The sequence below is a fragment of the Lepidochelys kempii genome, chromosome 10, assembly GCF_965140285.1.
Source record: "Lepidochelys kempii isolate rLepKem1 chromosome 10, rLepKem1.hap1, whole genome shotgun sequence".
In the NCBI taxonomy this organism is placed as follows: domain Eukaryota; kingdom Metazoa; phylum Chordata; order Testudines; family Cheloniidae; genus Lepidochelys; species Lepidochelys kempii.
Genome location: NC_136389.1, coordinates 17,625,072 through 17,652,231, shown reverse-complemented (window position 1 = coordinate 17,652,231; position 27,160 = coordinate 17,625,072). Strand labels below are relative to the sequence as shown.

At 41.6% G+C, this 27,160-nt stretch overlaps 2 protein-coding genes across 8 annotated transcripts in view; one reads left to right on the top strand and one right to left on the bottom strand.

The window, feature by feature from the left end:
- The window catches only part of IQCK (IQ motif containing K), a 210,094-nt gene that overhangs the window by 90,447 nt on the left and 92,487 nt on the right, over positions 1–27,160 (top strand). For 2 of the 3 annotated variants that reach the window (XM_073362280.2, XM_073362277.1), the window contains one exon: positions 363–1,476. The exons of the other annotated variant lie outside the window; for it this stretch is intronic. In XM_073362280.2, the coding sequence (XP_073218381.1) occupies positions 363–463 (101 nt within the window). In that variant the 3' untranslated portion in view covers positions 464–1,476. Of the gene's footprint in view, positions 1–362; positions 1,477–27,160 lie in introns of those variants that run through there. 3 annotated transcript variants of the gene reach the window in all.
- On the bottom strand, positions 1,415–25,627 carry GPRC5B (G protein-coupled receptor class C group 5 member B). 5 transcript variants are annotated; one of them, XM_073362275.2, is made up of 4 exons: positions 25,428–25,627; positions 14,208–15,221; positions 7,322–7,434; positions 1,415–5,930 (listed from the first exon to the last, which is right to left on the bottom strand). In XM_073362275.2, exons 2-4 carry the CDS (start codon positions 15,211–15,213, stop codon positions 5,886–5,888), a joined length of 1,164 nt encoding a protein of 387 aa, XP_073218376.1. In that variant the 5' UTR covers positions 15,214–15,221; positions 25,428–25,627; the 3' UTR covers positions 1,415–5,885. The 5 variants fall into 5 exon arrangements, with proteins under 5 accessions (XP_073218376.1, XP_073218373.1, XP_073218372.1 ...); XM_073362272.1 differs by lacking the exon at positions 25,428–25,627 and adding an exon at positions 25,344–25,421; XM_073362271.2 differs by lacking the exon at positions 25,428–25,627 and adding an exon at positions 24,962–25,209.

Here is a 27,160-nt window from a genome sequence, read left to right as displayed (position 1 = left end):
TTGAGTCAGCTGGCACTGGACAGCCACAGGTTTTTATTTTAACTGCAGTGTAGACATACCCTCAACTGCTTTCACCTTTGACTCCCAGTGAACAATCCTGATGACTTCTAATTAGAAGACAAATTCTGCCTTCAGTTACATAGGCACAGTGCCCATGAATGTCAGTGAGGATTGTGTACGAGGATCTGAGGACAGAACTTTTTTCAGGGAAAAAGATGCTATGCATTTCTAAAAATAATGATTGTTTCGTTACTCGTTTGAGGCAGGCAGTATGCTTACAACAGAAACGTAGAAATGACTTCAGTTCCTGTGTGTGTTGCAGAAAGTTAAACATTTAATTTTTTGTTTTTATATGGTTGCAGTGGGAAGCAAATTAGACTCAGAAGAACCAATACCAAATCGTTCTGGAGTTTCGATTTTGTTTGTTTCATCAACACCACAAAATACAGAGCTCATGGACTGAGTTTCTTGTATGGTTATCTGATTTGGAAATTCTCCTAGAGTTACATGCTTGCTTTAATATGTGAAGTGTTGTACATCAAGAAGGGCCACATAAGGACCTGGTTCTGTAGTCATTCAGCACATCAGGGACAAAAATACAGCCCTGGCATAAGTGAACACTATGAAGTCAGTGGAACTGTGCCCCCTTAAAACAAGAGCTGAGTTTGGCCAAAGGCTTCATGCCCAGTCCTAAACACTCCGGCAAAAGTTTCCAGCTAGATAGAAAACTCCCACTGAAATAAATGGCAGTTCTGCCCATACAAGATCTGGGTGTAAAATGAAAGGGCAGATTCTCAGCTGCTGTAAATGGGTATAGCTCCCTTGGCTTCAGTGGAGCTATAATAATTTACACCAGCTAAGAATCTACCCCAAGGGCCCAAACTGTCAGATATGCTGTGCATCCACAACTCCAGCGGAAGTCAGCAAGAGCTAGGGTTGCTCAGCCCTAAAAACAGTCTGATGGCCTCGTGTTGTCATTTGTCTGTGCCAAGAGAGTATGACAATACATGATTAGAGCAAAATGGTAGCAGTTTAGACCCATTTTTGCATAGGTATAGGTAACTACAGAAGGTGCAAGGCAATGGGCATGCAGGCCCTGAGTAAGGGCCTCACAGTTTGCCCCACTATCCATTTCGTTTCCCTGGTGGATATGTCATCGGTGGGCCTTTTGCACCTGATTAAATGTCACATATAGAAAAGCAATGCACAGAGTTGACAAATTTAAGTCTGACAAAAATCTCATTGACTTAAATGGTGCCAGATAAGATGTATAGTCAAAACTAATACTGGTACCATTTCACCTAATGTCACCAACTTGGTGGGATACTCCACAGACTAATTCTACCTCTAATATCAGTAGGCTACGGGGTATTTAAAGATTAAGGTAAACTATAACTCCAAGTTATCACAAATCTTGTAAGTAAATAGTAATGCCTTTATTTTTTGTTAAGAACAGCATTTTGAAAATAAAACATTTGCCCATGCTTTACAACCTTTTTAATTTTGTATACTTATATACAGTCATTATGGTACACATTGATTGTCTTGAAAATCCTTCAGAGGTGTATTTAAGATATCAGTATGCAACAACCAGCGGAAAAAAAAGGTACGTTATAAAACACACATTAATACATTTAATAAATATATATTATCTATCAAAAATGAGCCTTAGCTCTCCTCAGTTAATAAAAAGCACCTGCTGGGTAATCTTGTAAGCTGGTAGAATAGTCCAATTTTTTAATTATAAAAGTTACAGCGCTCCCTTTTGCACAGCCTTTAGTTAGACTCAAACATAGCCAGCCATGATTCCTGTCTGATACTAAATACAAACTAGTGAGCTCTGCAACAGTTGACATCTACCTTATTTATAGAAACAACTGTGTGCACTTAGGGCTCCATCCTATCAGGTGCTATACATCTTCTGGGAGGTGCTAAGCACCCTCAACTCCCACTGCAGTTGGGACTGGGTCTTAATGTATGGCTGTGAACTACTTTCTAGTCATTGAATAGAAGCCACTTCTTACAGAAACGTTTTCTGTAACAAAGTTTTAAAAATGTTTTCAGATTTCATTTTTCTGTGTAGGTAAGAGGCCAGAAGAAAATAACCATTAGTAATTTTAAAAGGAACAACATAGTAGCTTTTATAGTATAAAAGCTAATTATAACAATCCTGAAAGATTTGTGTTTACAGTTACATAGTACTTTGCTCACAGATGCTCTACATTCTAAAAGGCAGAAGTAAACAACTTGTTTACATTAATAAAAATAAATTAACACAAAGGTGCCTTCAGTCACACGTTATTTGAAGCATTTGGCATTAGACTATCAAATGGCAAAAATAAGTTGCTTATTCTAGTTGTGTGAAGTTGGAAAATGAATAAACTCCTTCTTCTAATCAGTTAACACACCTCTGCCACTCCAAATTGAAGACCCAATCCTGCATGCTATTACTAATGTGAACAGTCCTAACTCACATGACCACTCAATGGGACTGAGGCTTTGTCTACACTAACAAGTTTTGTCACCAAAAACTGCCTTTGGCAACAAAACAGTGAGAGCATACACACTGCAATGAGACTTTTGTTGGAAAAAACGCCCAGTTTCGGTGACAAAAAGCTTCCACCCCTACAAGAGACGTTTTTCTTTTCCCCTCCCTTTATTGTCGACAAAGAGCCAGTGTAGACACTACTGTTTGTTTTGTCGGCAGAACTGGTTTCCGCCAGTATCCCACAATGCCTGCCCTGATTGCTCTGCTCAGTGTTTTGATATCTCCTGCCTTGCAGGCATGTGCCCCTCCCCTTTCAAAGCTGCAGGAAGTGTGCTGTTCCCTGTGGGGAACTAAGAGCAAATCATTGGAATACTCCTGTTCTGCCCTGCACTAGGAGCACAGCAGCAGACAGACTGCTGTCGCAGGGAGAGGGGGAGGAGAGACTGCTGCTCTGCTTTGACATGCCTCAGCTTGCAGAGTTCGCTGAGGTGGCTATGGTAATCAGCTCCACCGTCCCACAAAATACCCACAGTGCATTGCTTATGCTGTCGATGATGGTGCCCAGAACGTGGACATGATCTGTCGACAGAGGGAGCAAGTGTGAACACCCTTTGGTGATTTTTGTTTTGTCGACTTTTGGGTGTCGACATAAATTTCGTCAACAAAACTTGGTAGACAAAGCCTAATTTAGGGTTGCCAACTCTGACTGAAGCTATTCTGGGATATTCCCCCTCCCCTCCCCCCCCCAACATGAGGTGATGTAATTTTCTTAAAATAGCCTATTAAAATCTCCTGGGTTGCTTTCAATAATCACCTGGAGAGTCGTGCTGATTCCGGGAGACTCCAGGCCAATCCTCGGGGGTTGGCAACCCTAGACTGATTATGTGACCAAAGGTTTGCAGGATCTAGCCCGGTCTGTGCTTAGGGCCTCAAACTCCTACTGACTTCCTAAGGAGCAGGACTAGACCCTTAATTTGTTAATCCATTCCCATCTAGAAAACTGAACACCACGTAAACGTTTACAAAATAACTATCATGGAAAGAATTTATCTAAGGTCTATAAAATGTATATAGTATTGAATGTATACTTCTCAGCTGTAGCATGATGAATCTTTTAAAAGAAAGCTGCCCTCCCGTTTATGCCATGGTCATCTTATACATTTTTACAGTAAAGACCTTTTCAGAGAATTTAACATTTTTAAAACTGATGTTTTAAAATGAAACTTTTGCAGACATACATCACTAGGTTTTATATTACTCCAAATTATGCAGTTTCTGGGATAGTAACCATTAATTATCAAAAATATTTTATCTGCTCACGACTTTAACAGCTAGAGGTACTTCTAGATTACTGGATAGCATGCAATATCCACCTCTAGCCTACTCAGTTTCTTAGACAATCTAGTTACCTAAACAAGAGACTAAAACTTTTTTTTTTTCTTAAAAGCAAGCACATGCTTCCACTTTGCCTCTATTGGGAACATCAGATATGAATCTAACATGTTCCTTTAATCATGCATGACAAAAGTATGGTTCCTGAACCAGAAGGGCTGTTAGAAATAAAACCCTATAAGGTGATCATGGCAAGAATGACAAAATATATCTTGTATGTAATGCTTAGGGCCTGATCCTGCAGCCCTTACACCAGTGATTAGACCTCTTGATGTCAATAGGGCCTACTCATGTGAGTACAAGACTACAGGATTAGGTCTGTTTAGTGTAGAAATGATGTACAAGAAGAAACAGGGAGCCTTTTAAAAAAATAAACAGCTTATCTTTCTTTTTGTGGTATGCAACAAATAGTGTCCCTCTGTGAAGCTACTGAGCTATTCAGTTTTCTTTGTATATTATAATTTTATTTTTCATTTGAAAATAGAATATATATATATTTATTACAACATATGCAAAATTTCACCCTTATACATAACCCACACCCTCATGTAAAAACAATTGCTTTTAGTATCTAGGAAAGCTAGGAGTAATGTTGACCAAACAATGAGGATACAATGATGCTTTCAATGTTTGATATGTATTAAATGCTAAATAATAAAGGAATGATTCGCTTTAAAGTAACAAAAACCATGGCAAGAATAATGGGCAGTAAGAACTTGTTACATAGCCTAGATAAGCCTTGGTAAAAAAACCCTTAGCCCAAAGCTACCTTATCCCAACTCCAAAACACAAAAACCCTGAACCTCTAGGAGTGGAGACTCTACTAGCTATGCATTAAAAGACACAAATACATTAAGATGTACAAACAATTGCAGTCAATGGGGCTACTCCCATGAGCAGGGGTTACAGCACCAGTTCCAACTTTAGGAAGAGAGGGTCCAATCCCACAAATTACAAAGCTCCTCCTGAAAGGTGATCAGTACCTTCCCCTCCCCTTGAGTTTTTGCTTGGCACCTTACAGGATCAGCCATCAGAACACAAACTAAGTTCTGTGTAATACAGTAGGTTTCCTTTAATCCATCATACTATGGGACTCCTTTTGGCAACCCCAAGCCACATTCTCTCCTCAGCTAAGAGTCTTTGCTGAAGCTTGGCCCTCCATAATTTGACTTAGTGCCCTCAAGAGTACATATGTAAAAAAATTTGAGGGTTTGAGAACACGTGGTTCTTTGCTTTTACTCTGGAGTAAGACTGCATCAACAGGGCATCTTGAACTGCAGTGTCTGATTCTACATTGCTGAGATGATCTGACTCTGCCTTCACTCTTGTCCTACAGATGCTTCACAAAGTTGCATGAAGCATGTACAGTCATTTCCTTTCACCACAACCAAATTTGATACTCCTCCCCCACCCCCCTTAAGTGGATCATGTCTCATTGTTGACTAATGGTAATTTAGTTGCCAGAGACTGGCGATGACCCTAGATGACATTCACAGCAGAGATGGATAATGAAGCAACCAAGACACTTCACGACACTTGAAGAGAAAAAAAAATAAAGTAGGAAGAAACCCTGCATACTTTCACACTGTTGTGGCAATCTCTTATGGCAGCATGGATTAAGTTGGTATGGGAGAGTTGGGGCAGGAGAGGGGGTTGTTTTTTTTGCAAACAGCTGGAAACCAACCAAAATCAGGCTTGCCTCGCACACTAGTTACAGGCAGGTTATATCTCACATTTAAGAATGCGCAGTGTCCTCTCTTCCATTTCAAAGTGTGCCTATTTCTATTTTTAATTAAATTTATCTTGAATTTTGAAGAGTTTTGTTTTTGTGATTAGCTCATCAGTTCAACAGTATTCACATTTACATAAAATCCTCTCAAGGATTCCAAAGCTCCTGGATGTCTGGCTGCTTTGTTGTGGTATTATTGATTCCTCCCTTAGAAAGACACACTGCCAGGGAATAACATTTGTAACAAAGATTCTTATCTCTAGAACCTATAGCCTTTCACCAGAGGTGTCTTCCAGTGTAACTTGGCGGAGCAGTTGGTATCTGGAAATAAGGATAATAAACCCATAACTAAGAGCTCCAGACTATTCAGAAATCAGTGTTAACATATGCTACGTTACATGTCTAGTAGTAAAAGCATTATCAGTTCTACAACAAAATGGTACAGCAAAGCATATCTTCAGTGTGTACAATACACATACCTCACCACAAGAAAAAGGGATGAATATGTATATATTAGTCTTTTGCTTTACTGTCTAAGGTAATAATCTTTTACTGACTGTGCAATTTATTCTCCAGGAACAAGTTTTGTGCCTATCCCCAGAAAAATCTCTCTAACCCTTCATCCTTAAACTGCCTCTTCCCTAAGCTGCTTATTCTGGTATAAGGGAATATAGGGATGGTTTAATGCAGGCACCCAAAAGTATAGTGCTCATTATGGGCCTTGTAAGTTATTCTGAGAACAAGGAATGAGCTTATTTACATCACTTTTGCATGATGTATCACTCACTGTACTATGCAGGAAAGGAAAATCCTGAGATCTAATAACTCTTGTTCCCTATAATAAATCCAAACTCTACTTACTTAACAAAAAATCTTCAGTCAGACCAGCTTCCTTGTGGGTTTTTTTTAAATGTGCAGGTTGAGTTATGGAATCAGCTCATGATTTAAAATGAGTGTAAACCTGCCCATGAGTAAATTTTTAAGAAGCATGTAGGTATGCATGAAAATGTGGGAGCGAAAATTCTCCTTTTCTTAACAGTAGGAGAGAACTATATGCAATTCCTCAAGTGCAAATTATACACACAATGGGAATTAAATTTAAAGAGGCTGTTTGGCATCAGATCTCTCAGCCATTCTTGCAATGACCTTGAATAACAGTATATCTATCAAATAATAGCATGCCAACCCATTGTTTGAGGCAAATTAATTCACATTAGCATAAAGATATTTTACATGCCCCTCTTATGTATTTCTTTCTAAGGGTAGTACACCTCAATTGGTGTTCACCATATAGCGAAAACTATAGATTTTACAAGGGAAGTGAAAATGTGATAGCAGCTATTTGCTGCAAAGAATATACTGGACTGTAACCAAAAGTGTAACTTGCAGAAATCAGACAGTTATTAACTGTCACTGTGTTACATTCATCCAAAAGGAGCCACTGGATATGGACAGTCAGCAGAAAACTTGGTTCATTCAATCTAAACTGAATGGCCAAGTAAAGAAGTCCAAATGTTTTTAATTGAATAATCTCAAGAGGGGAATGGAAGCATTACATGCATACTTGCTACTAGAGATTTCATTTCATTTATAGCGTGTTTTCTTTCATATGAACAAGCAGTCTAAACTCAGAAGTTCATTCAATAAGTAGCGGTTGCACATTCCCCACTGTATAACCAAGACTCTGTACATTATCACATTTTTATACTTACAGTCCCACCATTTAGCACAACTGCCATCTCAGTTGGCTGATAAACATTGCTTCTAAAGGGAGCACTAGGTCGGCTTCCCAAGCTGCCATTGCGAAATCCTGCCGTTCTTAAAGCTGTGTTTAGAACAAGAGACAGTTTTATTCTCATGCAAACAAATCAAACCCTTGTTTTCATGTGTCAGAATAATACATATTTTTAAAAATTACAAGAGTGATCTAGGGTGAAATCTGGATTCCACTGAAGTCAGAGGTAATTTTGCCATTGACTTAAAGCCATGATTTCATCCCTCATTTTTACTCTGCCTCTGTAGTTATAGTTATACATTTTGGGTTGCATCTTCGAGTTTACTTTTAAATGAAAGGTTTCAGAGTAACAGCCGTGTTAGTCTGTATTCGCAAAAAGAAAAGGAGTACTTGTGGCACTTGTGGTTAGTCTCTAAGGTACTCCTCTCTTTTTTTTTTTTTTAAAAAAATGAAAAACTGCTTGGCACAAGAAAAGAAGAAAGAATTTAGCTCCCAGTTATAACTGCGGATGTGTTTTTCATTACTGTTTCCCATCAAGTATCCACACACTAAGTGGTAAAGTAAAATAACATTTCTACATCTCCTCATATTCAGAAAAAAAGACATGCAAACTATTGTTTGAGCCAGTAAACACAACCCCCTGAGCATTATTTCAGAGGGCCTAGTGCATAACGATTTTCCAAATATCTCCTATAGTTACTTTGAGAAATATTGCACAAATATTGCTTTTGAATAGGTTGATCATGAAGATTTCTTGAAGCAAAAGAAAATGCTGTTTAGATCAGAAATATCTGGTAATCTCTCCATTATGATAGTCATGAATTTTAATGCATCATTTTTCTTCTTCTAATATTTACATGTTAAATGAGAGATGAAGTTAAGAGGTGTGGTTATTTACCTCTGAGACAGTCAGGCAGCAGAGATTTGCATACATTATCAGATAAGTTCAAAGGTGAACAATAGGCTTCACTGAACTCAGCTGCAGTCAGATAATATGCCTTCATTTGTATATTTAAACTGTGTCATTACAGTTGTTCCACACCTCAGTATTATTATTGATAGGTATGAGGTTGTAGATCAAAACATGCCAGTTTCAGCCACTCATGAACTAGAATTTCCCTCTTCCATTTAACTCAAGTTACAATGCTACAGTCAATGGGTAAGATCCTGGCCTCAGTGAAGTCAACGGGATTTTTGCCATTGACTTCGCTGGAGCTAGAATTTCACACCATATGTACAGCAAGACTTAAAACTGATCATAATTCATAGGGCTGAATACTGCCGTCAGTCTACTGCTACTCAAATCAATAGGAGTTGTGCACAGAGATGAAGATCAATATTGATCTTTTACCATACAATAGTTTATTACACATAATTTTTAGGCCCTGGCCCTGCAAACACACATATGTGAAATTTAGTTTTTAATGATACTTAGTACCTCCTCTGGAAAGCACTTTAAAAGGGATGGATGAAAAGCAATATTTAAATACTACATATTATTATGTTATTCACAGGTCAATATTTAAGACATCCCTTTAAACATGTCCATCTCACAATCAGTAATATATATATTTTTTAATATATAAATTGGCCTTCTCTCAATGTTTTAGCATAAATGTTTACACTGGCATTTACTATGCGCTAAGAAATAGTTTCAGATTATTACAGTGTACCATTTGAAATTAAGGTATTACGTATCTATTTTACTGCCTATATAATTCACATATCTATTTGCAAATAAATCTTAACAGGAAAATGTCAAATTAAATTTCATGTTGCTGTCTGAGTTTTTTTTAAAAACCTATTACTGCAAGTAATTCCTAAATTGTGCATTTGTCTAATCATTCGGTCTGTATGTCTTTAACACAACAGAGGAGAAACTTTAAAAACAATAGGCAAGTTGTAGATTAAAAATCTAAAATTGTCTGGGAAACTTGGGTAAGAACCAAATCCCATGTTCCTTATAGGAGTAGCTCAGTTCCCACACATTTCACTTGCTGGAAGTGCTGGGAGTTAATCACCATTGTCTGTTTTGTGTAAATTCTAAGTATTTTACCAACATTCTCACAATACACATGTATGCAAGATACTCTTCCAAGGTGACCCTTAGGCCAGGTATACATTAAAAAGATAGGTTGACCAGCTGTCACCCCTCCCCTCACTGTAGTGAGTGTCTACACTGAAGCAATGCAGCTACTATGTTTCTAATTAAGACATAGCTTTACCTCCACAGGACACAAACAAACATTTGTTTTTCATCATAACAACTAATACCAGGGATATCAGATAGGAAAATCTAGTTCCCTCCCTAACAAGATTGTATTGCAAATATAATGCCAAATTTTAAAATGTCACTATGCAGCTTAGGCTATAGTAAATAATACAATTTAATGATTCTAGGGAAAAAATTATGCATATAACTATTTTATTAAGGAAACACCCAGTCCAGAGCAGATTGCAACAGTAGGGATCAGCTTGGCTGAGCTATGTTAGAATCTCTAAACAGAGATAAATGGCCCATTTTAAAAGTGTATATATTTGGAAGATTTAACAAGTTTACAAATCCTCACCATGTAAATATCAAAAAGAAAAGGAGTACTAGTGGCACCTTAGAGACTAACAAATTTATTTGAGCATAAGCTTTCGTGAGCTACAGCTCACTTCATCGGATGCATTCAGTGGAAAATACAGTGAGGAGATTTATATACACTCAGAACATGAAAAATGGGTGTTATCATACACACTGTAAGGCGAGTGATCACTTAAGATGAGCTATTATCAGAGACAAAACAATCATTACAACAGTGGGCTTTTGTTTAGAGAAACATAATACAGTACAGTAATATCATCACCTCTCTATTTAAACAGCCCAATTCTGTGTTCTCTTATGTCTGAATTAGTCTCTAACAACTCCAGTGAACGGTTTCAGAGTAACAGCCGTGTTAGTCTGTATTCGCAAAAAGAAAAGGAGTACTTGTGGCACCTTAGAGACTAACCAATTTATTTGAGCATGAGCTTTCGTGAGCTACAGCTCACTTCATATCCGATGAAGTGAGCTGTAGCTCATGCTCAAATAAATTGGTTAGTCTCTAAGGTGCCACAAGTCCTCCTTTTCTTTTTGCGAACTCCAGTGAAGTAATTCTAGTTACCCCAGTATGAAATGGGCTGAGTCGGAGGGAAAAAATCAGGTCCAAAATGCTTAGTGGCTTTAACAATAAGGAAACCAAAGAACAGCGATGACACCATCTGCTACTGGTTCCTTAAAAATATACAACCTACTTCTTACCCAGCTAGAATTAAAACTGCGCTAAGGGTCTCCATCAGGCAGCTCTCTGCCATAAGCAGCCACATAAGTATCCCTGTGTCCTCTCCTCTAGAATATTGTTCAGGTTTTAGCTATTGATTGTCTCTGCTAGGCAATCAACTTTTGCTGTCCCCCTGAATAGTCATTTAAGGCCAATTTCACTGTGATTTCAATTGGATCTATTATTCTTCATTTCCTGTCAACTAAAATGTTGCATACAGGTGTTGTACACCATTACACAGTTGCCATATTTCACCCGAGTTGCACTTCTGTGACAAACAAAGCTACTCCTCCTTACATGGCCTGTACAGTTTGTAAAGCATCCATTCAGTTGCTTTTCATTCTTGGTCTACACATTTTCAATCCAGAATGTAAACACTGCAGGACAGAGCCTTTGTCTTTATACTTGTTTGTAAAGCACCAGGCACATTATGTATATAGTATCAGAAAAGAACTTTAGGACCCATTTCTGTGAAAGAAGGCATGTATTTAATGTATGATCAGTTATTTTGTGGCCCAAGAATGCTGAGCACTTCATGCACCAGCCTTTGCTAACCAAGTGGTTTTGACACAAGCAAACCAAGTTTTTTGTCCTTACCCGTAACTATTTTACATTTGGGGACAATGTATACCTTCAAATCAGCAGCACTGCTATGGGTACCCCCATGGCCCCACAGTATGCCAACATTTTTATGGCTGATTTAGAACAACGCTTCCTCAGCTCTCATCCCCTAAAGCCCCTACTCTACTTGCGCTATACTGATGACATCTTCATCATCTGGACCCATGGAAAAGAAGCCCTTGAGGAATTCCACCATGATTTCAACAATTTCCATCCCACCATCAACCTCAGCCTGGTCCAGTCCACACAAGAGATCCACTTCCTGGACACTACAGTGCTAATAAACAATGGTCACATAAACACCACCTATACCGGAAGCCTACTGACCGCTATTCCTACCTACATGCCTCCAGCTTTCACCGACCACACCACTTGATCCATCGTCTACAGCCAAGCTCTGCGATACAACCACATTTGCTCCAACTCCTCAGACAGAGACAAACACCTACAAGATCTCTATCAAGCATTCTTACAGCTACAGTACCCACCTGCAGAAGTGAAGAAACAGATTGATAGAGCCAGAAGAGTTCCCAGAAGTCACCTACTACAGGACAGGCCTAACAAAGAAAATAACAGAACGCCACTAGCCGTCACCTTCAGCCCCCAACTAAAACCCCTCCAACGCATTATTAAGAATCTACAACCTATCCTGAAGGATGACCCAACGCTCTCACAAATTTTGGGAGACAGGCCAGTCCTTGCCTACAGACAGCCCCCCAACCTGAAGCAAATAGTCACCAGCAACCACATACCACACAACAGAACCACTAACCCAGGAGCCTATCTTTGCAACAAAGCCCGTTGCCAACTGGTCCCCTGAATAGATATGTGGGCAACCATCACAGGGCCTAATAACATCAGCCACACTATCAGAGGCTTGTTCACCTGCACATCCACCAATGGGATGTATGCCATCATGTGCCAGCAATGCCCCTCTGCCATGTACATTGGTCAAACTGGACAGTCTCTACGTAAAAGAATAAAAGGACACAAATCAGATGTCAAAAATTATAACATTCATAAACCAGTCAGAGAACACTTCAATCTCTCTGGTCACGCCATTACAGACATGAAAGTTGCAATATTACAACAAAAAAACTTCAAAACCAGACTCCAGCGAGAGACTGTTGAATTGGAATTCATTTGCAAATTGGATACAATTAACTTAGGCTTGAATAGAGACTGGGAGTGGCTAAGTCATTACGCAAGGTAACCTATTTCCTCTTGTTTTTTCCTACCTACAGCCCCCCACCCCACCCCCATTCCTCAGACATTCTTGTTAAGCCCTGGATTTGTGCTGGAAATGGCCCACCTTGATTATCATACATATTGTAAGGAGAGTGATCACTTTAGATAAGCTATTACCAACAGGAGAGTGACAGGTTTCAGAGTAACAGCCGTGTTAGTCTGTCTTCGCAAAAAGAAAAGGAGTACTTGTGGCACCTTAGAGACTAACCAATTTATTTGAGCATGAGCTTTCGTGAGCTACAGCTCACTTCATCGGATGCATACCGTGAAAACTGCAGAAGACATTATATACACACAGAGACCATGAAACAATACCTCCTCCCACCCCACTGTCCTGCTGGTAATAGCTTATCTAAAGTGATCATCAAGTTGGTCAAGATCATCACCAGTGAGTTTGTGTGTGTGGTTTTTGGAGGGGGGTGAGGGAGTGAGAGAACCTGGATTTGTGCAGGAAATGGCCCACCTTGATTATCATACACATTGTGAAGAGAAAAGGAGGACTTGTGGCACCTTAGAGACTAACCAAAGAGAGTGGTCACTTTGGATGGGCTATTACCAGCAGGAGAGTGAGTTTGTGTGTGGGGGGGCGGAGGGTGAGAAAACCTGGATTTGTGCTGGAAATGGCCCAACTTGATGATCACTTTAGATAAGCTATTACCAGCAGGACAGTGGGGTGGGAGGAGGTATTGTTTCATGGTCTCTGTATGTATATAATGTCTTCTGCAGTTTCCACGGTATGCATCCGATGAAGTGAGCTGTAGCTCACGAAAGCTCATGCTCCAATAAATTGGTTAGTCTCTAAGGTGCCACAAGTACTCCTTAACAGGAGAGTGGGTTTGTGTGTGTAGGAAAAAAAAAAGGGGAGGGAGAGAAGAAAACCTGGATTTGTGCTGGAAATGGCCCACCTTGATTATCATACACATTGTAAAGAGAGTGATCACTTTAGATAAGCTATTACCAACAGGAGAGTGGGGTGGGGGGAGAGAAAACCTTTTGTAGTGGTAAACACCCATTTTTTCCATGGTTTGTATGTATAAGAACATCTTCTGTATTTTCCACAGTATGCATCCGATGAAGTGAGCTGTAGCTCACGAAAGCTTATGCTCAAATAAATTGGTTAGTTTCTAAGGTGCCACAAGTACTCCTTTTCTGATCTCAATAGAGTTATTACCTATTTACGCTTGTATAAATGAGAAAAAATTCAGGCAGAGTGAGCAAGAAGCATGAATAAATTCAATTTCCTCTGGTGAACTTCAGGTCCTATTATTAGGGAAATATTTTACTTGTAGCTTAATCTTTACAATTAGAGCGAATTACAAATTTTCTACTGAAACTTTTTTCAGCGGAAAGTGGCCTTTTTCTTTCCAAATGAAAACTGAATATTTGCCATTCATTTGACTCTTCCTTGAAAACTAAAATAATTTGTTTGAAACAAAGCCCACAGTTGAAATAAACATACATACACACACACACACACTTCTGGAATTTTTCAGTTTACAGTTTTTGAAACATCGCAAAAATATTTAAATTTCATGGGAAATTTTGAAAAGAACAAGAACTCTGTGGGTGGAAAAACTGGCATTTTGAACAACCTCTAAAACAAATATCTTTGAGCAAATGTATACATTTTCTTTTCTTTCTTATTAGACAGACAGACCAGTATGGGTCCTTTATACAGGAAAATCTTACCTGCATTATGTTCATCCATTGAAAAGGCTTTGTTTTCCATGTAGCTCCGAGGAAGTTGTATATCTTCCTCAAAAGCAGTTTCACGCATTCTTGGTTGCGAAGTATCAAAATAATTGGGTGTGTTTTCTTGCTGTGATGGAAGAATGGTGCAATGAACTTCTGGGATAGCGTAAAAAATAACAAACACCCAACCACTGGACACCAGTGCAATGGCAAGAGTGGGGTCATTCCATTTGTCTTTTTTCCTCAGTTCAGTATTGCCAAACAGGTACATAGTTATCCAAGCTACCCAAATTAGAATCGAGAAAAAAATAGTTATAATTAGACATCCTCCATTTTTCTTCCACTTCTTAAACTTTCCACACAGGGTGAACAGAGAGACTCCCATGGTAACCATCATCAAGAACATAACATAAATCAAAGCCATAACAAAATCCACTGGCTCATAATTGCAGGCCAGCTTCTTATCTCTCACAACGGTTAGTATTAGCCACTCCGTTGCAATAATGACCTGGACCAGCATAAGACAGATTGCCATGCCAGCTAGATGCCAGCCAGATGGACTTTTACCATGTCGAACTAGTTTACGCAATCTCCAGGCTTGAGCTAGCAAACAGGAAAAGCACAACGCAAAGATAACTCCCCACAGAAACCTTCGAGTGGAACATACTGTTTCATCTTCCTGTATGATGAATGCAAAAGTCAGTCCAAACAGTCCTAGTGTCCCAAAGAGAAAGAGGAAATGCATTCCCAATGGGCTCTTCTTCTCTTTGTCCTTGATGAATGGCAACCGCACTAGCAAAATCAGCATCAACAGCAATGTCGTCAGCACTCCTGCTCCAGCAACTGCCTCCACTACTATTCCCCAAATGGCATCCAAGTCACACAGATAAATATACTGGGGGAGAAGATCCAGTCCACACCCTCTGGACGTACTTGAGTTTTCAGAAGAGCCATAACTGACGACGAAGAGGAGGAGGAAAACGATGGCTGGGTGGGTTTTCATTTTTCTGTCTGAGATGATAAGATAAAGTGACAAAATAATTGTTTATTTTAGCTGACTGTGCTTAAGCTTTTCCTTAGAAAACATCATTTACTACACAGTACCTTTCGAGATCTCATTTTAACTGGAAGCACAGCTTGTACACCATGGGAAGTAGTTTGTTTCAATTGTTCATGTCAAGGAACATGTTTACTCTTATTTGCACTGGATTTTCAGCCTCAACTGCTTCCCTAAGCCATAAAAACTATTGTTGTCCTGCTGGATTAAAAATAATTCCATTTTGTTTTTACATAATGTGAAGATATTTCCAAATGCAGGACTTGGATTCAGCTTCAAATACAATCTTTATTATTGCTGAAAGGAATTATTTATGAAGCAATGAATGATAAAGTACCTGTGTTTATTTAATAATCAAATGTATTAGAGAAGATGAGAATGAAATGTGTATAAATTACACTGCCTGTTATATAAACACAGGGCCTGATTTCAATATCAATATAAGTGATACTAGAATCAAGCCACTGATTTTACAGCTGTGTAAGACCATTACCTTCCATGGAATTTCCCCCATTTCAGAGGGGGTCTAAGGTAAATCAGATCCAGTCTTTTGCTCTATTGTTACTGTTTATACAAGGAACATAAAGTATGCATTTAAAACTAAATACTTTTTTTCCCCTCATGTTTCTACGTGTTGGGTTAAAATTTCATTCTGCTCAGTTTGCATCTCCTCACACAATATTCCTTCCCACACGGAGATCTTCTGCATTTACTGCAGGGAATACTTAACTACAAAAGTTATCTATGGCAGAAGTACATTGCTCACATGCAGCATTAATAATCAACTGAACAAAGAAGAATGAGTCATTCTCCTTAACAAATATAAAGCCACCCAACAAGAGAAACAACAAAAATGGAACATCATGGTCTCTGCATCCTCAAAGTAAACAACTTTAAATTCTCTATAAGACAACATATCCAGTCATATTACACACAAATGCACCAGCAGAACCAAAAGTTTCTAATTCCCTTTAGTTACATGCTGCCTACCTAAATTCTCCCTGCAGTTTTAGAGAAATAGTGGTCTTCATTTTCATGCCTTCTTAAAACAAAATAATTGTTTAAAAAAATTGTCATTTTTAAAACATGCATTCCATTCCAGTGATGGCCGTACTTCAATGGCTGGGTAAAAAGTGTCCAATATGGATCATATATGAAGCCTGATTCCCTAACAGGAATAGCCCTGTTGATTTCAGTGGCATTATTAATGTGATAAGGGCTATTCACATGACCAAGCATTTGAAGGATAAGCCCACAGTATTTTGAGATCCTTTGGTATAAAAGCACTATATAAATGTAAGCTATTACATTACTTGTGCACCAGCATATCACCATGTGGCATATTGAACATGTAACTCAAGGGAAAAAACAAACTACTGATAAAGACAGATTTCCTAAGAATCAGGCAAATAGCCCCAAACTGGCAAATTTGTACAGATACTTTGCAGATCAGAAATAAAGCTAGTTGAAGACCTGAAAATAAGTTGACATGACTTGGAAAAGGACTAACGTAACTATAAAATGTTATCAAATTGAACATAATGATCAAAGTTATATATTTTTTTAATTCTACTACTGCAATAACTATCATCAGACTACAATAGCGTGTGATTACTAAACGTAAGAGCTGTGATTTCTTAGTTTATATGTTACTGTAATGATCAAAGCTGTAACCATGGACATATCAAGCAGTTTTAAAAACTAATGTTCATTCCACTACCCTGAGTCATTAACAATGTCCATTTTAGGTCCCTGCTAAGATCAAAGATTTTGAATAACAACATTTTCTGTTTGATGTACCAGGAGAGTAAATATACTAATACAGAAGCACAATGCTTTTTCTATTCATCTGTACTATAAAGAAGAAATACGTAATGTAAAAAATTAATATGAAAAAGTAATGTGGTTACAATTAAGTAATATGGTTTGGACAAACAAAACAAAGTGTACAACTATCTTGAAATGCTCACTGGAATAACAGGTTACCTCCATCATTCTGTGACGTGTTCCTAAGATGCTGTTATCACACAAATGGGCTTAACTTGAGTAATGATGTATTGAAACACCACAAGGGCTAATGATTATTTTTCAACTAAACTGTGGGTTTTTTTAATTGATTGGTAGAAAGAATTTGTTTTTTTATAATGTTTGAGTCCCCTACCCATTCACTTGATCTGTGAAGTCCCTATCAAGAGGAATTTAGTATCCAATAAACTAGGTTTACCTTTAAATTGAACAGTTGTTACACTGGATACATTCACTGGAGTATGAAAGTGGAATTAATCAAAAGGGGACCTATTCTGAATACAATCTTACAATCCCTTCCACATACGAGCAGTCTATACAATAAAGTCTCAGACTTCAATGGGACTATTCACCCGAGTAAGCACTACTCACAGGAGTAAGTTTGCTGGATCAGGCATCTGGTTGGGCTACTAAATATCTAAACGCACCAGGCAAAGAACGCTACTAAACTCATACTGCAGAGAATAAAATACAGAGGCAGGTAGGAAATCTTAACAGACACCGTGGGATATTTCATGCCTATAATCCATTAGTGCCGCCAGTGTTGGTTTTGAGAATTCAGATCAGTCTCAAACCATGCTTCTAGAGCCAAGCCATGCTGGAAGGTGAATAGCTGGCACTAACAAATTTAGGCCAGATACAATTCAATTTGAGAGATGTAGGATCAGCTCCTGAACAATTGTGATAGCTCACTGACTACTACTCTAGGTTGCTCAGTAGTCTTGAATCACAGTGTAGAATGTACATGTGTTTAATGGTAATGTCCTCAGTGGTACAGGAGTGAAGAAGAAACACATTTTGGGGTTCATTGCACTCGGTTGAAAAACAAAACTAAAAAACCCACTTAATTACATGTTTAAATTCAGCAGGCATAAGTAGCAAAGGCAGGGTTACCAATCAGGATTTAAAAACAGATCAATAGTAGATCAGAGGCTTCCATATCTACAGTTGCAGAGGCATTAATACAATCCAGGGTGTAACTGAAACACAGAAAACATACTACTGTAATTAACTTTGCCAGAAGCCAAAAGTCATAGTTACTTGGTTAACATGTTTTGAGACACACAATTCTTAAAGGGCCCGATTCTAAGAAGTGCTGAGCACCTCAACTCCCATTTACAACAACGTGAGCAAATCCACTTTTAAAGGAGTCTGTGCAATATTGGAAACCACAGGAACTAAATTCAAGCAATGGATCATGTGGATCATTGTTCAGATTTCACTCTAGGTTGAAGTTTGCTGGGTTTGGAAAGAATATGATAAACTGCCCTTTAAATTAAGATCACTTTAAATGTGCATTATTCCATTGCATCCAAATTAGAATACACATATACTAAATTGGTTTAAATTCTAGCTTTGTTGATTAGTTGCTCTCCAAAGACCTGAGGGTAATGAATTAAATACAAGTAGGTCCAATTCTGAGATATTTTCCAGTTCTGGCTACCTTATTCATGTCATGTAATCCTCATGTGATTGAGCTATTCTAGGACAGTCTGTTTCCATGGAGATTGTACTCCATGGGTAATCAGTCATATTGTCAGCCAATCATTTATTTCCTGTTCCTATTTGGATATTCTTATCTCCCATACAGGAAGGGGTAGGTTTCTTTGGAGAAGGAAGTCTCCAGCAAAATCAAACTCAGAAAAAGCCAGAGTCATCAAACTCTATTGAGAGTTTTTTTAAGTAGTGACTTCTGGGAGAGTTGTGTACTATAATATGGAGATATGTATTTGTTCTCTTTAGAAAGCTCCACAATATCTACAACAGCAACTAGGGAAAAGTTTGGGATTGGTGCTGGGAGTTTTTTTCATGTCAAGTTTCAGTATTGTAGCATCACAGAAATGTAGGGCTAGAAGGGATCTGGAGAGGTCATCTAGTCCAGCCCCCTGAGCTGAGCTAGGACCAAGTATTCCTAACAGATGTTTGTCTAATTGTTTCTCAAAAGCCTCCAATGACGGATTCCACAACCTCCTTTGGAAGCCTATTCCAGGCTTTAGCTATCCTTCTAGTTAGAAAGCATTTCCTAATATCTATCCTAAATCTCCCTTGCTGCAGATTAAGTCTATTATTTCTTGTCCCGTCTTCAGTGGATATGGAGAAGTTGATCACCGTCCCTTTGTAATAGTCCTTAACATATTTGAAGACTTATCATATCCCCCATTCAGTCTTCTTTTCTCAAGACTAAACATGCCCAGTTTTTTGAAGTTTTCCTCATAGGTCAGGTTTTCTAAACATTATTTTTGTTGCTCTCCTCTGGAATCTTTGCAATTAGTCCACATCTTTCCTAAAGTGTGGCACCCAAAAATGGGCACAATACTCCATCTGAGGCCTCACCAGTGCAAAGCAGAATGGGACAATTATCTCCTGTGTCTTACAGATAACACTTATTAATACACCCCAGAATATTAGCCTGTTTTGCAAATGCATCACATTATTGGCTCATGTTCAATTTGTGATCCACTATAACCTCCAGATCCATTTCAGCAGTACTACTGCCTAACCAGTTATTCCCCATTTTGTAGCTGTGCATTAGTGTATTGTATTATTGAGTCTTATCAGAGGTCCTGTCCACACTGGGCTTTGTAACAATGTCTAAAAGCAGTCCCAAACATGCTTATAAGCCAAAGGACTTGTAAACAGGTTAAATTGCATGATTGTGCTTACAGGGTAGACAGCACACTTGGCCCCTAACTTGGTTACAACTTGCAGTGTAGAATGGACCTTAACTGCATTTCATAATCAGTCTAAAACCTCAGCTAAAATTTTGTCCCTGACATTGTTACAGAGCTCTACCAGACACGAAAAATTCATGTTATAGTATAGGGACATGGCAGAGTCCTTACCTGTTTTCTTTTGTAGTTTAGATGGGTCCAAATGGGAAGTCTAAAACATGTTTTTGGCAAGAGGGTTGTTTTGGAAGGAGCAAAAACCGTGCCCACACTGGATAAACCAAACCAACCTGTGTTACAACAGCCATGCGGTAGTGGGCAGACTCAAAGAGGCCTTGTCTACACTGGACTTTTTGGGGGAAATCTTCCACTCTTGCACTAACACCCGTGTAGACCTGCTCTGAGCAGGGTTATAGGAGCTCAGGGTTAAAATTCAATAAATAAATAAAAACAGGGCACTATCTACATTAGTGCTCCCACCATTGCTACCACTGAGAAAACTGCATCAGTAATTATGCAACATTGGGAGATTTCAAAACCACATCCACTATAGACACAGGTAGTGTCAGAGTATCCAACACAGTTGGAGTAGCCTAAGGAAAAACATCTTTCAATGGGGCAGTTATAGCACAGAAGCAAACCTATTGTAGAATTATTTTTAACTGACCCTTCCCCAAAATTAAATTTCATGCCATCAGTCTAACTCAGCGTAGAACCCTGGGCACCTGAAAAAGAAATACGTACACTATATTTTAGACTCTTCAGTAAATATATTTCCAATACCTCTCTGAGAGAGTAACTGTACCCCCACACAAACAAAATCAGAAGGGCCTGAATATCCAGAAACACAGGCTCAAATTTTGATCTCAGTTACACCAAAACTAACTCTATTGTTTTTAACTGAGAGTAGAGTCTGGTCCCAGTATATGATTCACAGGAGGAATGGTGGACACCAAGCCATTCCAGCAATTACAAAGCATAATTCTAAACAGCTAAAAGGAGACTGAAGGGCTAAAAGCTATCTTCCAAAAGTTGTTACATTTAAGAATCTTAAATAATGCTTTGGTCAGGCTGAACTTCCACAACTACAGATGTTGAGCTGATCCTTAGCTGACTTCAGCTGAGCATCTGGCCAATCTAGCTCACATAAAGATACCACAGTGCTCTACACTTAAAAAACAAACAAAAAAACACCCCTTGCACCAACACTTCCCAACCTAAATAAAGTTCTTCAGCTACATTAAATAGCTATATAATGTACCATTATTAAACTGTTTAAACTTCTAAAAATCAATGCATTTTACATGTGAGAATACCCTTGTAAAAACATCCAACTTGTCTAAATTTGAACAGGAAGAAGAGTCCTATATAAAAGCATGGGGTACAGCTACCAATCCTGTTCTGTCTTACATGGCCTGATGAGGTGTCCACCTCACACAGGAGTGGATGGAGTTAATGGAGGCCAGATGGGCCAATAAACCTAGTAGAATGGAGGTAGAGAAGAAAGCCCTAACTAAAGGAACAGGCAGGGCCTGTATACAGCTAGGTAGCAGCCTGCAGAGAAGGGTGGCTGTTGCTGGGAAAGGCTGCTGCTGAAATAGGGCAGTTAACGCCTTGGGAAGAGGGAGGAGTGTTAAGGGGCTGGGGACAGGAGTGTGCAGGGAAGTAGACTGCAGTGACTCCTCTGAGTGGAGGGACTCTGAGGCTGGCAAACCCAGAGAGGATAGGAACCAGTGATGTAGGAAGAAGCCCAAGGAAACAGCAGCCAGGGATAGGATTGCATAGGGACAGCACCTGCTTGTTATAGGATCCCTGGGCTGGAATCCAGTACAGAGAGTGGGCCTTGGTTTCCCTACCAACCACTGGGAAGTGACACAGGATGTTGGAGATGCCAGCCATACAGCTGGTCTGGAAAGATTGTGATTTCCCTGGAAGGGGAGGACTTTAGTGACCTGGCTGAAGGGCCAAGCCATGAAGGGGAGACTGCAGATCTGGGAGTGAGCAGGGCTGCAGACTGAGAGGTTATCACCAGAGGGAAACCATGAGCTGGCAGAGCTAATCCCCAGAATGGCCAGTAGGCGGTCCTGCAAGCGGTGAGTGACACATTGATTGATTTCCTCACTATTAGTTTTAGTCACTGATACTGCCACAAAGAAAAGGCTGCCACCACCATGAAGCATTGTGTAGAGATGCTTATGAGTTAGAAATTAATCATAACATAAGATTTGTACCAAGTCCTTTTATCAGATCTCCGGCATAAGCTTCAGGACTTATAACAGTGCAGCAACAGCTAAGCTGAGATCAGACGCTGAAGAGATGTATTTCCAGAATAATAATTAATAATAAGATTTTGCAATGTGTGCAAAAATGAGGCTGTGATTTAGTCTTACTCTGCATAATAACACAATGCTTTTTAGAGCTCAGCACCTCAGCTGCTATAGAATTTGTGACTCCATTCAAGAAGGAATATGTAGAATAACTATTGCTGTATCTGAAAAATACCTTGCAGTGCTGAATATAACTGAAATTCTTTCTAATACTCTAGATATTCTGAATTCCTTTCAGTTGTGTTCTTCACATCATCCATCCATGTCTAGATACATGCAATTACAAGGTCTAAGGAGCACTGGGTTTTGCACTGAAGTGATTATGCACTTGATCACTTCTCTTACTGGCTTTTACTTCTAGGAATGTCCCTATTAATGTAAAAACTTCAATCATGGACTCTGTCTCTCTCCACTCTGTTACAGAAAGATTAATTGCAATTTCACTGATGTTGACAAATTCTCCCCACTACATGCAAATACAGTACATCACAGCCAACTTACATGTAAAACACCATACATACAGGAATAGAGACTGCAGAAATGATTTACCAGTCTAAGTGCTTTGACATAAGAAATCCTGTTATCTTTGGGATAAACATTAGATCAGGTGTAAACAAAGGGTTCAAAGTAGTACTAAGTCCCTGTCCCTATTTGCTGTTTAAGGGCATGACATTTATAAGAATCTTCTGTTAACTAGACAACAAATCACCCAACCCCTGCCCTAGACCAGTGGTTCTCAACCAGGGGTATGTGTACCTTTGGAGGTACGCAGAGGTCTTCAAGGGGGTACATCAACTCATCCAGATATTTGCCTAGTGTTACAACAGGCTACCTAAAAAGCACTAGCAAAGTCAGGACAAACTATAAATATCATTCAGACAATGACTTGTTTATACTGCTCTATACACTGAAATGTAAGTACAGTATTTATATTCCAACTGATTTTATAATTTCTATGGTAAAAATAAGAAAGCAAGCATTTTTTCAGTAATTTGCTGTGACCCTTTTGTGTTTTGATGTCTGATTTTTGAAGTGAGGTGAAATTGGGGGGTGTTACACAAGACAAGTCAGACTCCTGAGGGAAGTACAGTGGTCTGAAAAGGTTGGGAGCCGCGGGCTTGAACTGTAACATGCACAAGGTACCATTAGCTGTAACATGCACATACCATTAGCTGTACCAGTTGAGCAGGGCTCCCACAGTCCAAACAAATACTGTTCAGCCCCAACAAAGGCAATGATGGGGATGACCCAACAAAGGGCTTTTCTCTATTCAACCCAGATCCCTTACAATTATCCTCTAGCTCCCACCAGGAGCAAGCCGCAGAACAGCAGGAAGATTTTCTGGCTCTGGTGCAGCATCCAAAGTGCTCAGGTCACAAGGGGAATGGAGCCCTAAAGAGGAGCCAACCAGCCCTGTCCTCCTAGTCTTATATGCAGCTGCCTCCTCCCTAGTTTCCCCTTAACCCTGTCTGCAGCCACCTGCTCTTTCTGTCCTAGCTCCAACCTCTTTTCCTTTGTCCCCCAGCCCCAAGTGTGCCAGACTCTTGCACTATTTCCCCCTAGTTCAGGCTCCAGCCTCCTTCCCCAGAGCTGCACACAGCCCCCCTCCCTGTCCTATATCCAACCTAATCCCCCTCACAGTCCTATCGCCAGCCTGCTGTCAGCCAGCAGGCTAATTCCACTGGAGCTGCAGAGGCGCAGAAGAGGAAAGCCGGGGCTGCAGTTCTGTCACGTTTGTCTTCTACAATCTCTAGCGTTTGGGGTTACCCGGGCTGCGGGTGGAGAGAGCCCCTCGCTTGTGAAATATCTTCACGTATAAACGCTAAATCAGCACACAGTGAGCAATGTCTTCCTGAGGTTCAGGCACCTCCAAACACGGGGAGCCTGAGCGTACCCCTCCAAAGGCTCCACCGTACCAAGCACCAGCGAGCCTGGGACCCCCTGGCCCTTCAGCACCCATGCCTCTAGCCATGCTAGAACTAGGGGTAGCAGGGTGGTTTCCATCATAGGTTTGCAGTTTGGGTCAATGGCTCTTCGCACACCCACTATACGCCTTGTTCCAGCCCTTCTGGGTAGAGCGCGAGACAGATTCCCTCCTCCCTCCCTGCCCCCCCCCGAAATACTGTCTGGCTCCCCTAACCCACCCACTAATCCAGCTGTTCTCCCCCTGACTCAGGTGCATTTGGCCCCCTCGCTTGCAGCAGGGCGCTGGATCGTGGTTCCCCTCCCCCCATTACCGAGGCTCAGCTCCCGCAACCCACCAGCAAGGCTCTTGCCCTCCATTGCTCAAGCCCCGAGAAGCTCCCTTGTGTGTCCCCTGCTATTTGCACGGAGCGGCGGCCGCCCCTACCCACGCCGGGAGGCGGAATCCCGGGGACGAGAAGCCCCGATTGAGCCCCCCCCCTCCCCCAGTTCCTGGGGGGAGCGGGAGCACCCGGAGGCTGGGCAGCCGGCGCAGGAGATTTGCCTTCCACCAACCTGTTTTCCCCCCACGCTGGTAACTTGTGTCCCGCGCCAAAGGCGGCGGGGCTATAAAGCACAGCCCAGAAAGCAGCCTGGGTGTTATGTATCAGCAGCTCCCGGCGAAATGAGCTGCAAGCGGCGTGGGGGGGGGTGTCCTTTGCAAATAGGATTAGAAATATTCTAACCGCCCCCCCCAAAAAAAAAACTCACCACCAAACAAAGCAGGAGCCCAGCAGGGAGGGCGCAGAAGGGTTGATCGGAGCTGAGCTGGCCCGGCCAGGGCGGGATGGGATTGGGAATGCGCCACCCTGCAGGGGCTGCTCTGTCCCTCTGGCTGCCCCACACGCCTCACTGCTCAGCCCCCGTCTGTCCCTTCCTGCCCCGAGCCCGTGCTCCTGCCCTTCGGCCCCCTGCTCGCTCGAAGCGTTGCCCGGCTATCCCGCCCCGGGGCCCGCCCGGTTCCCCCGCCCCGGGGCTCGCCCTCCCGCCCCGCGCTAGCTTCCCTCGTCCCGCGCTCCCGGTTGCAAGGCTCGCCCCCCATCCCAGGGCTCGCCCCCCTCCCCCGGTTCCCTCTCTCCCCGCCCCAGCTCACCTCCGGTCCCAGGCCCCCCACCCCCGCGCAAGGCTCGCCCTCCTTGCCCCCGCCGGGCCGTGGCGGGGGGCTGCCCGCACTCACTCGCGCGCCGGCGCCGGCGGTCGGTGGCACGGGGCGGCGGGGGACGGTCTCCTTCACAGCCCGTAGGCAAGCCCCATTGCTGCCCAGCGGCCCCGGGACGGGGTGCGGAGCCCAGCGCCGGGACCCGCCGTGCAGAGGGCGCAGCAGCGCCCGCCCCGGCAGTGCGCACAGTGCGAGGCTCGGCGCGCTCTGGGCTGCGCTGACAGCTCCGCTGCGGTACCGCCGGGGCTGACAGCTCCCCTCCCACCTCGGCTGCCCCGCCCCGGCCGAGCCCCCTCCCAGCGCGGCCCTGCTCGCAGCCCGCCCGAGCCCCGCCGCGCCTGCCTCGGGGAAGCCGTCGCCTTCCCGCTCGGCACATGGGCAGGAGGGACGGGACACACGCTACACGTGTGTAGCACACATGCATTTGTGGAGTGACACACCTACCCCCACCTAGTGCACCAATACACAGGGGTGACCCAGGCGTGCCCATTCCTCCCCCCCCCCACAATACCCACGTGAAAGGCAACACAGACTCATGAACATACACAAATGCACAACACACAGGCAGGGTGATGGACACACAGGGACAACACATGCAGTCATAGGCGTACACTTATTCACAGGCACAGGTCTATGTGGGACAAACAGAGGAGCTTCATGCACATTACACAGAATATACACACGTGCAGATGCTACACTGAGGAGTGCAGTATCAATTCACAGATAGAATAAAAGAGCTGCACATATACACACACAAATGCACACCCCGATGCATACTGGTACATATGCATAATGTAGACATGTAGTCTAGACATACACACATCTGAAAAAGTCTAATATTTAGAGGCGAGACTCTCTTACAGCACAGGCTGGCAGTGACATGCTTAGTGGCAGAGAGTCTTCTCAAATGCAACTACACAGCAGCCACCAGCTTTGAAGGCAGCTAAACATTAAGGGCAGAAAAATGTTTAGTGACTTGTTTTGCCTGGGTGATATTTACTAGTTTGCCCAGGGCAGCAAAAACTCAAGAGCCAGGCCTTTATGCACTAGAGTCAGTCAAAAGAGATTTTCAGGAAGTCTTCAGAATTTGCCTCCTACCTCTGGAAGAGGCAGCCTAATCAGCTATGTTCTCCCACTCTCCTTGGGTTTACACTCTAACAGAGTAGTAATCCATCTGAAGGTGGATTTGATTAGTAGTGCCACACTGCATGTTGATATGCGTGGGAATGGGACAGGGCGCCTGCTTCACTAGGAATCGCGCCCTCCAGAGAAACACAGACATCCCCAGTGATAATATGGTATTCCAGGAGAATATATCAAGCAGAAACTATGTTCCCCTTTAAACTAGTTGAAAAGTATGATTCACTAAAGCCCCTATAAATGGCAACCACACTATATTGTGGGGGGATTTTTGCTTGTTTATGGTTTCACTCCAATTGCTAGCAAGGAGCCACTTCTCATGCAATTAGAAGTCACCTCATCAGCATGGACCCATCAGTGCCCATCCTGGATGTAGGGAAGCACCCACGCCCGCCTGATTTTTCCACACAGAATCTTGTTAAAGAAAAAGTTCTGTTTTGAAATGTACTCTCTTCACTAACATTACTACCTCAAACAATCCAGCATCAACCTTAACCTTTAACCTCAGCATATGTGGGCTTGCTTCCATGTTGCTGCTTTTGCCTTTAGGGTAGCTGAACTGCTCAGCTTGGCTGACACAGTATCAACACAATTGTGTGGCTGGGGTGTGA